The sequence below is a fragment of the Geospiza fortis genome, unplaced genomic scaffold, assembly GCF_000277835.1.
Source record: "Geospiza fortis unplaced genomic scaffold, GeoFor_1.0 scaffold279, whole genome shotgun sequence".
Taxonomy (NCBI): domain Eukaryota; kingdom Metazoa; phylum Chordata; class Aves; order Passeriformes; family Thraupidae; genus Geospiza; species Geospiza fortis.
In genome coordinates, this window is record NW_005054352.1 from 3,331,441 (window position 1) to 3,348,246 (window position 16,806).

At 38.0% G+C, this 16,806-nt stretch overlaps 1 protein-coding gene across 1 annotated transcript in view; it reads right to left on the reverse strand.

The window, feature by feature from the left end:
• PCSK5 (proprotein convertase subtilisin/kexin type 5) overlaps positions 1-16,806 on the reverse strand; it is a 229,539-nt gene that overhangs the window by 197,758 nt on the left and 14,975 nt on the right. The window contains 1 exon segment of the mRNA XM_031058930.1: positions 7,387-7,491. Coding sequence (XP_030914790.1) covers positions 7,387-7,491 — 105 coding nt within the window.

The following is a 16,806-nucleotide window of genomic DNA, read 5'->3' on the forward strand; positions in this document are numbered from 1 at the left end:
CCTGCTGAAGCAACACTTATTTCCCAGGGATGAATATAGTTTAAACTAAAACTAACATGACATTCACCCCTACAAGTACAGATTTCAATTACCATAAAGAAAACAAACAACCAACTAAATAATACAAAATTTACTGCACAATGAACAGTTAGAATAACTAGCAGGATCTACTAGAATTCTTATCAGTGAACAGCAACTTCATATTTCAAAAAGCCCTGAAAAAAAAAATCCTAGTTGTAGGACTCTGCTCATGTTTACATGAAACTAATTAATACTCCAGAAGCAGGTGACATAGTGTCCTGGGTTGACTATATGATGCTTTTATCCCCAAATTGTCTCATTGGTTTATGCTGAATAATAATAAGTTTTGCACCTTTAAGACTTGTTGCAGAGAGTGAAAGGGGGGAGAGAAGAATCGCACAGTTCTTTTTTTTTCTTCTTCGCTCAGACATTGCACGTACTCCCCCGCATTCCTCCTCCAGGACTGTGTTGTCTGTCTGCGGACAGACAGACGGCACGACAGAGAGCTCTCCTTTTGCTTTTGGTTAGTTTTAGCTGGCTGAGGCAAAGAAGAGTCCCTGGACTGTGGTTTTTCTTTTCCTTTTCTTTGGACCTCTTGGAACCTGCTCTGGACTGAACACCCAGGGAAGCACCGGCAGCTCACACCTGTGGCCACCGGGCCTGTTAATGTGTGCATATAGGGATACTTATGAGTGTTCCTATTTCTGACCTCAGAGTCAAAAACTGGTCTTATGATTGCAGGCATTCGTTAATAGTTCTTTTGAATTGCCTGTAATCAGAAAATTCTGCCTCCAACAATTACATATTGTTGCTATAACTTTATTCTGTTACTACTCTGCGAGGTTACAGTTTGCTCTAAATATGAGGATTCCCTATTACATGTGTGATTTCTGCTTCCCCCCACTTGGTAGGGTACTCTGTTCAGTGGAATAGGTGAAGGAAGGGCAGAAGCCTGGGCTTTTTTTGAGAGGGAGAATGCTTTTTTTTTCCGCCAGGTAACTCAGCATTTTTTAAGTGTGGGAGTTAGGAGGTGTCATGAAGACTGGACAGTAATTGCTAAATAAAATAAAAATAAAATGAGAAATCACTAAGTGAAACAGTAAATACTCTTTATTTAGGTATAAATCTTGTCTAAGTTTTATACTGTAAAGAATAAAACTATTTTTAAGACTGTCATATTTTTGTAAAATTTCCTTGTGTTTTTCCTTTAAATTCAGTAAGGATGCCTCTTAGCAAAGTTGTCATGAGTACCTGTCATTTCCGTGTCACGTTGCTAGCAAGGGGAATTTGTTTGAAATTTAGGCTAATCTACAAGGCAATGATCCATGAAAACTGCCTTGATCTGTTCTGTGAATTCAGTATAGATGTGAAATTCTCATGTTTCTTACAGGCCTGTTTTGATATTGAATCACATTTTTTAATGTGCTTTGTATTTCTACCTTATTGTGGTAGCCTTTGCCCTGATAACCCAACTTCATAATGTTCTCAAAGGTCTCTTTTGCTCCTCTCCTGTATTCATCTAAAAACTTAATCAGTTTTCAGATGAAGCAACTGCATCAAGGACAACACATCTCCTTCCTAAAATGGACAGATAGAAGAAGGTACTGCTCAGGAAGCTTCCACTGCCAACATGTTGATCTTGGATGCGGGGAAGTCTGTCTTGGAACTGTGTACTACTGATTCATAACTAATAACTTTTAGGCATTCCTAAATTTGCATGTGTATAGGCTTTTCAAAATAAGATTAATTTGCAAAGTGAGACTTCTACCTCTTCTAAAAATCATTACCATAATCCTATATTGTGTTTTGAAAGTGATAGAAAAGACTGAGATTTTGATAACTCAACTAAAACTAGGTCTTTTATCACAGATGAAGGAATTAGATGCCATGTAGCTCCTTTCTGCATTTGGCTATCAGATTAATTTATTCTAGCTTCATCTGTGTCTACTGTCTGCTGGCAAATTAGCCTTGCAAACTGATGTTACATTCTAGTAATTGTCTTGGTTTAGAGCAAAATTTTGGGAGAGAGAGTCCCCAGAGGGGCTCTAGTAGGAGGATAAATTCAATCGGCCCCTCCCCCCCACACCCAGTCCGGGAGAAAATACCTCCTTGAAGAAAAGTGGAAAAAAGCTGTTTATTAAACAATAGAACCTAACAATATTAAAACAATAAAACCCCTTGCCGCTCTAAAAGAGATGACCAACTGAGAAAACCCCCCGGGTTGCAGCCCAGCTCACTCAGTCTCTTATCAGTCCTTCTGGTGCTGGAATTCTCACAGGCCAGGCCCGGCCTGGCCCGGTGGCCACAGGTGTGAGCTGCCGGTGCTTCCCTGGGTGTTCAGTCCAGAGCAGGTTCCAAGAGGTCCAAAGAAAAGGAAAAGAAAAACCACAGTCCAGGGACTCTTCTTTGCCTCAGCCAGCTAAAACTAACCAAAAGCAAAAGGAGAGCTCTCTGTCGTGCCGTCTGTCTGTCCGCAGACAACACAGTCCTGGAGGAGGAATGCGGGGGAGTACGTGCAATGTCTGAGCGAAGAAAAAAAAAGAACTGTGCGATTCTTCTCTCCCCCCTTTCACTCTCTGCAACAAGTCTTAAAGGTGCAAAACTTATTATTATTCAGCATAAACCAATGAGACGATTTGGGGATAAAAGCATCATATAGTCAACCCAGGACACATAGAGAGATATTGCTATTCCCTCTCATTCATTGTGATTCAGTTCATGCTTTAACTCACTCAGTAAAAGGCTCTTTGAAAACAGCCAAACCTATTCTTGATTTTTACTAAGTTTAAGATGTAAGGATTGCTCATGTACAAGCTTTTTCAGGTAATTAATTACAGGGACTACAGTGGTAAATATTGGATTACTTAAGAACTTAAACTTCCAGTCAAACTCTGAACATGAAAAGAGCATGAAGGTTCCTATTATTTTGCAACCAAGTAACATCTTACTGATTCTTGGTCCCTGTGTGTTTGTACATTTTATGGCGAACCATGCAGACATCAGCAACTTACCTGGTCCCACTGTTTAACTGTTGTGTTATCCTGTATGTCTAACAAAAACTTTTTGTTCACTAAGGTTTAACAACAAAATACCACCTCACCCATAATAACATTCTCATCTAATTTCTCTAAGCTTTAAGTCCATGGTGATGGCTTTAAAAGCCCCAGGTTACTCATGGCTACTACAGCTTTGCTTCCCTTTGCGCTCTCATGAACACAACTGTTCTACCAGTAATAAGGACAGGCTTCTGGCATTACTTTCCTATCCCCTGGAAACAGCCCATATCATTTGGTGTCACCAAAGAAATGATGCTTGCCAGCATTTCACATGGTGGTACCATGAGTTCTGTTTATCTTGATTTGGCAAAGATACGGCTTTCTCCTCCATCATTCTCCTACACTCTGTGTGGGGTTAGATCAGGCTGCATAAAATATAAGTGTCTGGGAGTAATGTTTTCTCAGGTATTCTGATCCTGGAGTAGAGCTGACAAAGGTATGACACTACTGCAAAATTGTGCTCAAGCAGAGTATCTTCATTATGTAAAGGTAGCCTTATTTCTTATTTCAATAAGACTGTAAATCTTTCTGGTCCTATCTTATGTAGTCTTTATGTTTTTATGACCCGTCAAACAGGATTCAAACCCCAAATAAACCTACCCATAATTCATTAAAATTAGAAAAATATGAGATGCCATCTTAGTAGAGACTGATTAAGATGCACTATGCTCCAAAGTTGGCTGATGTCACACTTAACAGGAAAACAAATTCATTCCATGGTTTTTAGCATTACTGTGGGCCAGATGTCTTTTTCAGATCTCGGTTGTGATGGGAGACTCTGGGGACCTCATGAGAAAAACGGAACAAACTTTAGTACATCTATTTGAGTATATTATCAATCTTTATCTGCCCTCTATTACCTTAAGAACAGTCATCTCTAGGATTATCTATGCTACCTATTCTGTGGGATATTTTTTACCATGTGAATCACAAATTTGATTATCACAGCTCTTCACTAAAAACTCTTCATTTTATGTAGCAGTTCAAAATAAAAAGATAAATAAAATAAAAATTCCAGCTGTGCTGTCCATTTAATTTGCATATACCATTGTCATGCACAGACACCTCAACTCTGACATTTCATTGGAATTGCAATCTCTTTATTAACAGAAAAGCTCCACCTGGTTTCCCTTATTGTTTTTATTGATGAAAAGTCTGGCCTTCAGACTGCAGTTACAATCTTTGCTTAAAATGTTTCCCACTTTGTGACTCTTGATTTCACTACTGCAGCAAACCCAGAGGCATGCCTCTGCTCTTTCTTCTCAGCCCTGGAAATGCTGTAATAGTCTGATTTCAGCAGATTGTCTACCATCAATACACTCAACTATTTAATAGCTGAATTAGAGCTTCCTGATACCTTTCAATTATGGACTCATTCTGTACATCTTCCCACTTATTTTTTGCTCCTATTCCCATTGTTTCATGCATTGTGGTATCACCAAAATAACTTTGCATAGCAAACTCTGAAGCTAAAAAAAGCTCTTGATTCGTGGTTTGGTGCTCTCATTGACCCCTGCCAAAGGCCAACCACAAACAGCACATCGGCTGGGGAGACCAGAAACCTCTGTTAATATATTTCATTCAGTTGGCTTTGATCTCTCCTTTAAATCCACAGACTTCCACTTCTGTGTCTTCCCATTAGGATATGCAAAACCCCCACATAACTATTCACTGGCTGAGAAAGATGATGCGAATAAACCTGTTTCAAATTTTCCCCATTACAATCTATGTTAAGGAAATTACAGCCTTTCTTGTGCATCTTTTCCTAGAACTGTTTAATTTTTTTCTTCGCTAAATGACAACATATAGCACTGCTAGGTAAGGACATGGATGACAACTGACAAAACTGTGTTATACTGCATATCCTTTACCTTTTCATCTAAATACAGATGATATGAGGTTAATACAGGCTAACTCTAGGGAAAGTGTAAAAATGTGCAACCCACATGTCTTCAGTTTATCACAGAATCACAAAAGGCTGATAAATACCTCAAAGATCATCAAATCCAACCTTTGATCAATCCCCATCTTATCAACTAGGCCACAGTACTAAGTGCCACACCCAGTTATTATGTTCCCTGTTGCATCTATTCATATTGTTTATAACAGTGTCAAGAGGCTTTTCCAGAAGAAGAAAATCGAACAAAAGATTTTCAAAACAATTCATTAATTTAAATCCACAATAACAAGATTTTCTATTAGTTCTACATCTTTCATTGTGTAGTCACACAATGAAATCAAACACTATCCATGAAAATAATTCAGAAATACCAAGTTTCATCATTTCTTCCATTATATGCAGGCTATTTACATAACAAATTGCCACTCAGTCAGAATTCCATCCTTAAAAATTTTGTAAAGGAGCAAATTAATGATCCATGTTTGAAGCAACATAGAACAGGCTAATTCCACGTACATGTAAAAGGGAGAGCTTTTTCAGCATTAAGTGAATTATCATTAAATTATTTGGAAAGTAAACAAACCTCTGTGTTTCTTTGTTCCTAAATACCCATGCTGACTAATCTGCAGCAAATATTGGCATTAGATACCATTCCACTTATAAATACAGTAGTGTGCAGTACTTTCAAATTCTCAGCAATGCAATATGCCTTATATAATATTAAACCTTTTGTTTTAAAATAACTAGCTTATATAGAATAATTAACTTGCCAGTCTGCTTTAATAATCATTAAATGTTATACACAGTGAGGACAAAGTAGTCTTTATGCTACAAATACATGTCCATTTATTGACATGTCTGCAGCCGCATAAGAGTTCCCAAACCTGGGTTCAGTGAAGCAGTCACAAAGTAATGGTAATGGTAATGGTTCCGAAATTTAGAAAGTCTATACCAAAACCAGCACAGATTGGAGACAAGACATAAACGGCATAATAAATAAATGATAATTTTGATTTTCTGCTGTGTTCTGCCTTAGAGTGTCTCACTATTCTAGCCAAAGTAGTCTGGACTGCCTGCCAGAGGTGCAGATGGGGTATCTGGAAGCTGGGTGTAACATCACAGTTTACGGTGGTACATGCATGTAAACTTCTGCATTGGTGTGTTAATCGCTCCACCTCTGTGCATATGGAAAGAGCATGGACTGATGCAGATATGAACACTTACCCTTCCTTTTGCATTTTTACCTATTCTACATGCTTGTTGTTTGAGTGGTGGGTCTCAGTACTCATCGGAATGGAGATTTGGGTCCTGACCACTTTTATACTAACCCTCAGTATACACTGCTCAGCAGAGCTGCTGGTGCTCTCAAACGGTTAAGCAGTTCAGGCTTATCAACAGACGATTGAGCACAGTTTTTTTGTGTACATTCCTAGTATTGTCCCATCCTCAAGAGGAACTTCAGACCTAAACACAGTTTTCCAGATGGCAGAAGTATTCCTATATGATGCTCAATTTGTACAGTGTTCAAACTCTTTCACCAGTAACTTTTATTTCTCATAAATGATTTGTTGAGTAAAACCTGACAAACCCTTCACAGAGAACATTCATCATCCAATAATTTAAAAAAGCTTCACTCTGTTATTACCACACCAGGGGCCTGGGGGTTTGTTGGCAAGACTTCATTGCATGAACAGCATAAAAAAGCTAATGGGATCCTCACCAAACTTTTTTTCTAAAAGAAAACCAGAGGCAATACAATTCTGCAGTCAGTGAATAAGCTACTAATCACTGAAATTAAAGAATTCAAACAAAAGTGTGTTGTGGGTAGGATACATGAAGATATTATATTAAACTATAAACCAGTAATTAAATTGTGTTGACAGCTACCTATTATAGTGTATCCTACAAAAAAATGGCACCATTTTTCATACAGATCTTAAAATTAAGATCAGTTAAACTACCAAAAGGACCACAGAAAAGAGTACTGTTTTTAATCCCTTGTAGACCAAGTCCAGAAGAAGACAAGAAAGAAAGCAAGAGAAACTTTCCTCTGAACAGTGTACCATCCCACATTGCCCATTTTTATTTTTAAAACTGGTTGCTTCACAGAAGAAATCTGCAGACATAGATCTTCCGTGTGTGGTTTTGCAGAGAAGCACAGTAATTAGTGTATTATCAAAATTCAAGTACTCATCTAGGAACAATCGTGCACTTTCTGTTCCAAGAATAGCATACACTCAATAGCATGGTATCTTCTTCACTTTGTTTTAATGAGAAGTAGAACCTTAGAAAACAGATAGGGTAATTCTTGTAATGCTATATGCCATTCAGGTGAATGTCCTCTGGTATAGTATTTCATATAAAAAATGCAAAGGCTTTTTCCTCAGACACATGCATGGATTTTCTTACCTTTGGTTCCATTGAAATGAAGCTGTGGGTACCTCTACTTGAGAGAACTGACCTTTTAATTGTTTTACTATGGTAGAAGTGGTAGTAGTCCTTCAACGTTCCAATCTGTAAGAGCAGAAAAGAAAAAAAAAGGAGTGGAAGACTTAATTTAATGAAACTGGTTTCCTGTTTTTCATTTTGGAAAGTCTATAAATTATGCAATTTCCTCTGAGCTGAAATGTTACTTGAACTCACTGATCATCTTTCAAAAGAAGGACATATGATATGAAGTAGATGAAGTATCCTTGAGGCAGTAATTGCATAACCAAAGATTATAACTGAGTTGCTTAGTCTGGCTATATCTACCTTTTTAATGTTTAATTTATATGCAGTACTTCAGGTAATTCTATATCAATCTATATCCAAACTTGTCCTCAAACAGCAAGTATAAAATCATTAAATGGCATTCCATTTAGTTTTCTTGAAATGTACTGTAAAACACACTAGACTTGGTTACTTATACAATTAAATTTTAAAAAGGACATTCACAGCAGGAATAGTTTTCCTGTTCTATCAAATGAGAGCAAAACGTACAAGAAAGAAAGATGGAAATGGTAACTTCATAGGATAATATGCAAATTTCAAATGATGCAATATAAATGCTTCTTACTCATCCCCTCAGTACACAATAGAAATATAAATACTGAAGTGACATGGCCTTCACAATTTGAAAAATAAATCTTCCTTTCCAGAGTCATCAATACGTCTGCTTTCATGCTTCATTTTTAACTTGAAACTTCAGTTTCACTCACCTACAAACCAATATTCAGTCTCCTTGTCTTTGGGAGAATGCCCCTCCAGCTCATTTGGAATTTTACCAACTAGCGCACTGCAAATCTTGTAAGATACTTCATAATTTAGTTTCAAGTTCCTCAATGATGAGCAAAAAAGGGACAATTGAGACTACTGTCATTTTAAGTTAAAACTCAAAGTGACCTCATGAAACAGGCTTGGCTTTCCAAATAGAGCTAAATGATAACACCAAAGAGGATGGAGCAACACTTGAAAACTTTCACCTTAAAAAAACCCTCAGATTTCTTAATTTGCATCTATAAGAATACACATGCAGGAAACTTGAGAGCTCGCAGTAAAGACTTGAAGAGAACTGGAAGTAAGTCACTCACAAATTCCAAGAATATTTACAATATTAGAAAAACAAAAATCTTGGGAAAATTTGTAAGTAGACTACAAAGACAACATTGATATTGATAGAAAAAAGCAACAATTTAAATTAATTCACTTAACAGGGAAAACTGGATCTAGGATATTAACACTAGCCTGTGTGGGTGGTCCATCAATATCTTTATTTTGGAAGAGTAACTTATGTCTAGCGTAACAAAAATACCAAAACATTCCGTTAAATCAATTTAGTTTATCATAAATTAAGTAGGAATTGGTTTGTCTAAGACTAATGAGTATATCAGTAGTAGACTAATTTTCATGCTGCCTTCTCTCTGAAAGGCAATTCCAGCTGAACTGGCACACCTCCACAACAGAGGCGAGCTCAGTTGTAGTGAACTGGGTTACATCTGGCTGGTAGCCAGTCAACAGTCCTGCTCCTCAGGGCTCAGTCCTAAGACCAGCTCTGTTCAATATATTTAACAACAATCTGGACATAGGATTTAAATGCTCCATTAGCATGTTTGCTGATGATACCAAACTGGGAGCTGCTGTTGATCCTCTTGAGAGACTAAAGGCCTTGTACATGCATCTGGATAGATCACAGCTATGATTAATGGGATGAAATTTAAAGCTGAAATGCTGGATTCTGCACTGGGGATTAAGTAACACCAGGACAAGTGTAAAATGGGAGTGAAGTGGCTGGAGCACAGCCCTGCAGACAGCAACCTGTGGGTGCCGGCTCACATGAAGCTAAGTGTGAGTCAGCCATATATGTGGGCAACCATGAGGCCAAACTGCATCCTGGAGTACCTCAAATACTGCATAACCAGCCAGACAAAGGAGGTGGTTATCCCATCATACTCAGCTTTGGTAAGCCTCATTTAGAGTACTCTCTGCAGGTCTGGACCCCACAATTTAAGAAGAATGTAAAGGTCCTTGAATGTGTCCAGAGGAGGCCAACAAAGCTGGGGAATAGCCTGGAAGGCATAGCTTGTGAAGTGGGGCTGAGCCCTTTGGCTTGGAGAATAGTAGGCTGAGGTGTAACCTCATTGCTCTTTACAGCTTCCTGAGGAGGGGACAAGGAGATGAAGCGGGTGATCTCTTCCCACTAGGATTCAGGGATCTGTCAGAATGGTTCAGAATGGCATCAAAGGAGGTTCACACTGAACTTTCTTTACCAAGAGTATAGTCAAACAGGCTTTTGGGGGAGTCTGTGAATGCCTCAAGCCTCTCAGTATTTATGAGGCATTTGGACAATGCCTTTAATAATGTGCTGGAACTGTTAGTCAGCCCTGAATTTGTCAACTAGATGAGCACTGTAGATCCCTTCCAATTCTATTCTACCCTATTCTAGTCTCCTCTACTCTGTTCTACTCCATTACTTTTGACTACAGCAACTAAAGTTTATCCTGATTTTAAAAGCCTGTAGCACAGTCCAGTAGCATCATGTTACTGTTGCACTCTTTCTACATTTCTATTATTTATAACAATCACTGAAATCTGGTGCCAAGCTTAGTGCAAGTGCAAGTGACGGCATGCTTCCCTGAGACAGAGGGATGTAATCAGTTACTTTCTGGATGTTTCCTGGACTTATCATTAGTCACAAATAAGATTGAAGTGCTAGTGCTAGCTAAGATTGAAGTGATGCTAGTCTTGCTTCGTCAGTCTTCAGAGACCTGTAAAGTGCATACTCACCCCACCAGTAACCTATAAAGGTAACTGAACTTTTATAGACCTTGCTGCCTTCAGAGTGCATTAGAAACCCACTACTTTGTCTGTGTGTCTACGAAGGCACACTTTACTGAAAAGACTCAGCTCAGACAGGCAACTGGATTTTACAACTTCACAGAACTGTTTAAACAGAAAGGCCATATTACAACAAAAATAAGTATCCATCCTGTTTTGCGCTACAAAGGTCTCAGTATCATCCAGTCCTCAGTGTTTTGTCTTGCACTAGTTTAAGGTGTTTATTTATTTAGTTATTTACTAAAGATTAACTCTAGCTCACCACTCTGAGGGTATCCAAACCAGCAAATTTAGGAGATTACCTAAATTTATCTAACTGTACTCCTGGAAGTTCTACAGTTTAGCAGAACTAGCCATTCATGGAACATACTGGAGATATCTGCATGCTTCCATCCCAAGGGAGACAGCATGAGGCTTTGTAATCCTTGTTCAGATCTCCTCCCTCTGAGAACTTGGGCTGAGAAGACAGAATTAAGCCCTTGGAATTATGTATGGTAATTGCAATGCAATATCTTCCAAACACCATTTTTTTCTGATAACAATAGTGATCATTTAGAATTGTGAGATCTACAGCTTTAGTTCATAATTGACAAGGAATTAAAACAAGCCCAAATCTTTTAAGTGTAATTAAATTCATATTCACAAAGTGCCAGTGCCTTTCACAGCAAAGTAACACCAGCATTACTAAAATCTTTTTTGCCTTCTCTTACCTTAATGGGAATTTACTTAGACCTTCCAATTCCTTGGACCACTAGGAAGAAGAATTAAACCATGTAACTACAGCACAATAAAACTTCTCATTGTGTATGATCTTGTTAAATAGTTTTTTATACTTCTAACTCCCAGATCCTAGAGGCATTCTCAGAGAAAAGCAGTCTGAAGACAGAAACACCAGAGCTAACTGCTTTACTACTGCTACAGACTGCTGGCAGTTTCACTCATATATCCTTGAGAAATCCTTATACTCTCCTTTTTTTTTAAACAGAGGGCATGATTTATTTAAAAAAGAAATAGGGAAATATTGCCTGGCCAAAGGAAAAAGAATGGACAGTGGGTGTAGAGAAGTCCTAATATCTTTAGAAGTAGTCTTTGTAGATAAACATTGTCAACAGATCTATACATACATTTTAGTTGTACTGTACTATGTTTATTCAAGGACGAAATAATTCCCAGGAATTATTTCAGTTTCCAGGAACTAAAAATCCCAAATATCACTGTGGCATTCCTAAAACCAAATCATCCACCCATTTACACTAAATTTATATTTATCAGGTCTTTTTTTTCTATTTAAAGTTGAGAAAATGTGTTAATTTTAAAGATAACATGAAACAAGAACCAAACTTTCTAAGCTTGCTCTTGAAAAATATTTCTTCCATATGTTGTTTTACAGTCAAGGGGCAACAGTAATATAATTTAGAACATAATTGCTGAATGAATTAATCTTCATGTGTATTGTGTCCCCATGAAGTCTGTAAGGAAATACAAATGCTAAAGATGCCTGTTAAACATACTTTAAATATAGTTATATGGTCACCAAACTGATGTATCTGACTAAGCTCTGAAACTAAACTGACTGAAACTTCTATGCAGCTGAACAAGAGCAGGGAAGTCATTCCAGTTACTGGGCAAAAACCTAAGAGATGCTTCTTACCCAGTAAACAATTATTTTTTTTAAGAGGCAAATCTAAACATCTACGTGCAAAGTGCTTTTCTCCCAGAGGGATGAATAGTAAACAAAATGCTACTGATTTGGTGAACTGGAGGACATACTGCAAGATTCCCTGTTTCTCCTGGACTTTAATGAATTTGCTCCTAAATGGATTTGGAAAGGAAGACAGATCAGGTATAGATATGATTTTGAACTCAGTAAGATACTAAAAGAGGCAAAGAAGCACACATCAGCTACCCCTGTGCAGAGAATATAAATCATTATAAATAGGCACAGGATCATATTTCACATGGAGATGAAGGTATGACACTTCCCATTTTTTAGAACTGCAAAAAATTTCTGAAGTTTTAAAGCCCTTGGCAGAAGAAAATATCAAAAACAGAGAGATGAAGAAATTTTATGAAGTTCACTCTTATCATCTCATTTTAAAAAAATAATTTCAACTCTACTTCAAACTTTTACACTTTTTTTGGATTGAAGCATTTTCATTTGTCTCCAAAATATAATTCCTGGTGTACTCTGTATAATGTGACAACATTTAAAACATTTTCATAGTGTCCCAGTTAAAGTGAAAAGGGGGTGGAGTTTTTAGCATTGTTTATTTGATACCACCCATATCATGCCTGGGGGGCATAGCTTCAGCCGGAAAAAGCCAGGGCCAGAAACTGGGAATTCACCACTCTTGCCTTGGTCACAAAAGCAGAATGGACTGTGCTCTTAAACCATGGTGAACTTGGTCTCTTCTGCTGCCCACCTGTATTTTTTCCCTCCTCCCACTTTCCCTCTGCAGCTCTACTATGGGAGTTGAGGTGTTGAGGTGGACAGCTCCAGGCAGCAGAGTTGGAGGCAGCAGTTCAAGCAAGTGCAGAGGACTGAGCTTAGCCAGCAGCTGCACAATTCCTTTTTCCACATGAACTACCTTCCAGGTTTTGTTTTGTCCCTGCTTTCCACTCTTTTTGGGCTGGGTGGAAGGGTGGGAGAGAACACTATACTGTGGAAGCTCTCATCACCATATTGCCTTTGTTTGGAGACCACACCTGGTGGCACCTTTAAGAAGTGTTTTTCTTTGTTTCTGGTGGTGAATGTTCTTTTTATGGGTAAGCCACCTTCTTTTTGAATACTTTTTACTATTAATACTGCTGTGGTTACTGTGATTTTAGTAAATTGTTATTTTCATCACATAATCTCTCCTTAGTGTCCCTCCATTATCAGAAGGGGTGGGCACAAGTGGGATTTTGGAGTTTAGTTCCCTGTTGGTAAACCCAGCACACAGAGAATAACAGGATGACAGAATGGCCTAGAAGACACCAAGCTGACACAGCAGACAAAAGCGACACCATTAAGAGGGACCAAGACAAGCTTGAAAAGCGAGCCCATAGGAATCTTACGAGGTCTGACAAGACCAGGTAAAAAATGCACTTAAAATGTGAATCTAAAATCTTACAAGGAGAGTTCATGGCCCTTAATTTGGACCCCTGTTTATTAATGGCTCACCATCGTTATCCATAGGTGTAAACGGGTTCAATGATACTGCAGAAAATTGCCACTCCCTTTCCTTCTTGAATCACTCCAGACAAGCAAGTCTTAAGCATCTTAAAACCAGTATTCTGCTTCAGCATTTAGAGGCAAAAAAGGTCTGCAGAAACTGTTAGCTGTTCACTGCTCCACCCAAATTAAAGCACCCATACCTAGTAAGGTCATGTTCATTCCAGACCTGGAACCTAAACTCAACTTATATTGCAAGAAACAGAACTGTGTAGTGGAGGTTTTGGGGGGACGAGGATGGGGTTTTTTCACTGTAAGATACTACAGTGGTGACCACACTTTCTCAGTCTCCAGCTGTTTTCTCCAAAACCCCACTTTTGGGTCAGCCCTGACAGATCTCCAGCACACTGAGGCTGGAGGACCAATCACCATGAGGACAGCAGCAGAGCTGCTCAGACATCTGAGGTGCAGACTGAGATGAGGGCTCTGTCTCTCCCAAACACGGTATGAAATTGAAAGGTTTTTTTAATTGGTTAACTTACAGAAATTCAACTGCCCATATTGTGGAGATATCTCTGTATGATAGAGGTAGGAACCTTGTTCTCAAGATTCGTATCTGCTTCTACCATATTCCCTTTTCTTCAGGTTTATTTTAAATGGATATGATGTCTGCAAAATGTTGCTGCTCCTGAATAGTGAAACTCTGAACAAGTTGGGCTTGGTATAACATACATCCCTTCTTCCTGAAGAATTTTTTTGAGTCTCTTAGATGGAAAAAAGGCTATACTGTAAGCAGGAGTTCTAGCCCAGTTTACTGAATCTTCAGTCTGGAGGACATGATAGTTCAAATGGAAAAATTAAGATTCCCTTTTGAACCATCTGCATATGAAAAATAAAGAAAACTGCAAAAGAGTGAAGTTAAAAAAAAAACCACATAGCAATTTCAGCAGAAACATCACAATACCTTAGAAGTAAATCAAACTGCCTCTCTTCAGCATGGTGGTTACACAACACTTTACTATTTAACTACTGGCATTTCTTCTCATTCACTTCGAATGGAGAGGAAAGCATATCACCTTCCTGAATTAAAATACACCATTTTAGCCTTCTTTTGTATTTTTCATTTATGTTTCAGTAATTGAATGGAGAAATGTTGTCTGGCACTTGCCTGGAGCTAGTCTGGCTTTTCAAATAGCTAATGCCAAAAATTAGTAACAGCCATTAAAATAAAGTAACTCAGCCTTATGTTCTTCAAGATATTGTCACTGCTGTTGCTTACATGCTGCTGTATTTTGTTTTAAGAATCAAGTAATACATTAATTCTTTCAATCTAAAAATAAACTCCAGCCTTTTAATTTTCATATTTGTTAGTAGGATTAAAACACATCAATTTTCTGAGTTCAGTTATAATTTTCAATATCATTCTAATTCAGTATCAAAGTTAGGATTTTTTACAGTTACGTCATTGTATTCCATATCCATCTATGCCCAAAAATTGTTACTGTAAGACTCCACAAGGCAGGTATGCTGTGTGTGTGCCTGGAAGTGCTGTCATGGTCATTTTTAAATCCTCTCTCATGGGCAGCTTCCGATTCTCTGCCGGGCGACATATGCTTCATGGGCTGTTTGGTCTTTGCTCAGGCAAAGGTTTTGTCTTTCCTTTTCGGATTCTTTTTTAATTTTGGGGAGTTTTGCGCATCTTGGAGAGGCTGCATTTGGTGGCTTTGAGCTGCCTTTGGTCAAGTTCCACAGGTGCCTGCTGGTCAAGCCAGCTCAAGTCTGTTGGCTTCCTGCTCCAGAGGGAAAGATGTGGTTGTCTGGAGGGTGCCACCTTGGAAGGGAAGGCGTGACACCACCTTCCCCTTGTCCTCCAGCCATGCGGCCACCTCCAGCTGGACACGCCTTGCGAAAGGGTATTTCCAGCACTGGGGCCTCTCTCTGTTCCCTGGGGGCCATGAGATTTAGCAGTTTGCTGTCAAAAAGTTACTTACTTTTTTTCCCCTTGCCTGTTGGCATCCTGTTACTAAACAGGTTTTTGGCATTTTTTTCACTTGTATCTACTCATATCTTGTTCCTCACTGGTGGAAAGGGATTGGTTGGAATCAAGGGGTACGTTACTCATTTCAGAGTGCCCACTGTCTCAAACCAAGATAGTTGATCTATTTCATTTGGGATTACCTCTAAAAGTAGTTTTTCTCATAATTTTACTTTTCCAGGCTTTCTGCTGCATTACAGAATATAACTTAAGCACATTTATAGTCTCAATTCTAAAATATAATTTAATAAAAATGAAAATCTACATTTAAATGTGGAATTCTAAATTCCTAGTTAGATTTATTCTAAACTATTTTTTTAAATCAAAGTTCTACTTTTATATATAGAGAAATGCTGTACTAAATTATATTACAAAATAGATTTAGCAACATAAACCGAATTATGTTTCCTCTGAGACTCCTAACTGATCCATTACTTTTAAAAGTTGAGGTGAATTGGAAAAAGCTTCCTACATTACACTTTCTGCATAAAGGTTACTTTGTACAGTTGTATTTTAAAACAAATATTGTCAAATGAAACTCCTGCTTTTTGAAATTACAGTACTTTAGTGCTCTTTTGGTAACCTTATTTAGCACATGGAATTACTTTGAAAAATAAAGAGAAAAAACCTAACAACCAAATAGCAATATAAAGTGTTTTATATAATTTTAAAAACTCAGAAAGTTTCTAACACAAACAAGTTTTAGTACAAATCAGCAGGTAAGATTAATTTAGCTATTAGAAAGAATAAATTCAAACTGTATCATAGCCTTAATTCTAATACATGCTAGATCACAGTAAGATTTATTAATTGAATCTACACTACTATAGAGGAGGAACAATCCTTCCAAACATGACTGTGGCATCTTTTTTTAGATTATGTTTGTGTAAATCCTGTTGTTATTGAAACTATGAACTCTCTGCCTTACTGAGTTCTGAAAAGTGGGAGAGGTTAACTGATTTTTAAATTAAATAAATTATGCTTTGATCACATTTAATTAAAAATGGTGCTACTTCTAAAAGTGCAGGAAAAAAAGCAATATTGAAGCCAAATCACAAAAAGAGAAATCCCAAAGACCCATCAGGTAAGTAAAGCCAAGGAAAAGCTGCCCTGAATAAAGACACTGCGAAAATGATGTTTGAGTCCTACATGGGTGAGCAGCAAAGCCTTACATGCTGCAGGTAACAGGAGCCCCTAGTAAATACATATTCTTTGCAAAAGTTATGACACAAGTAGAGCTTGAGCTTGACCCCTACCCTTCTCTGTTGTAGCTGCAGCTCTGAGAAGAACACACATCAGTCTTTATGGGAGGACAATATCTGAG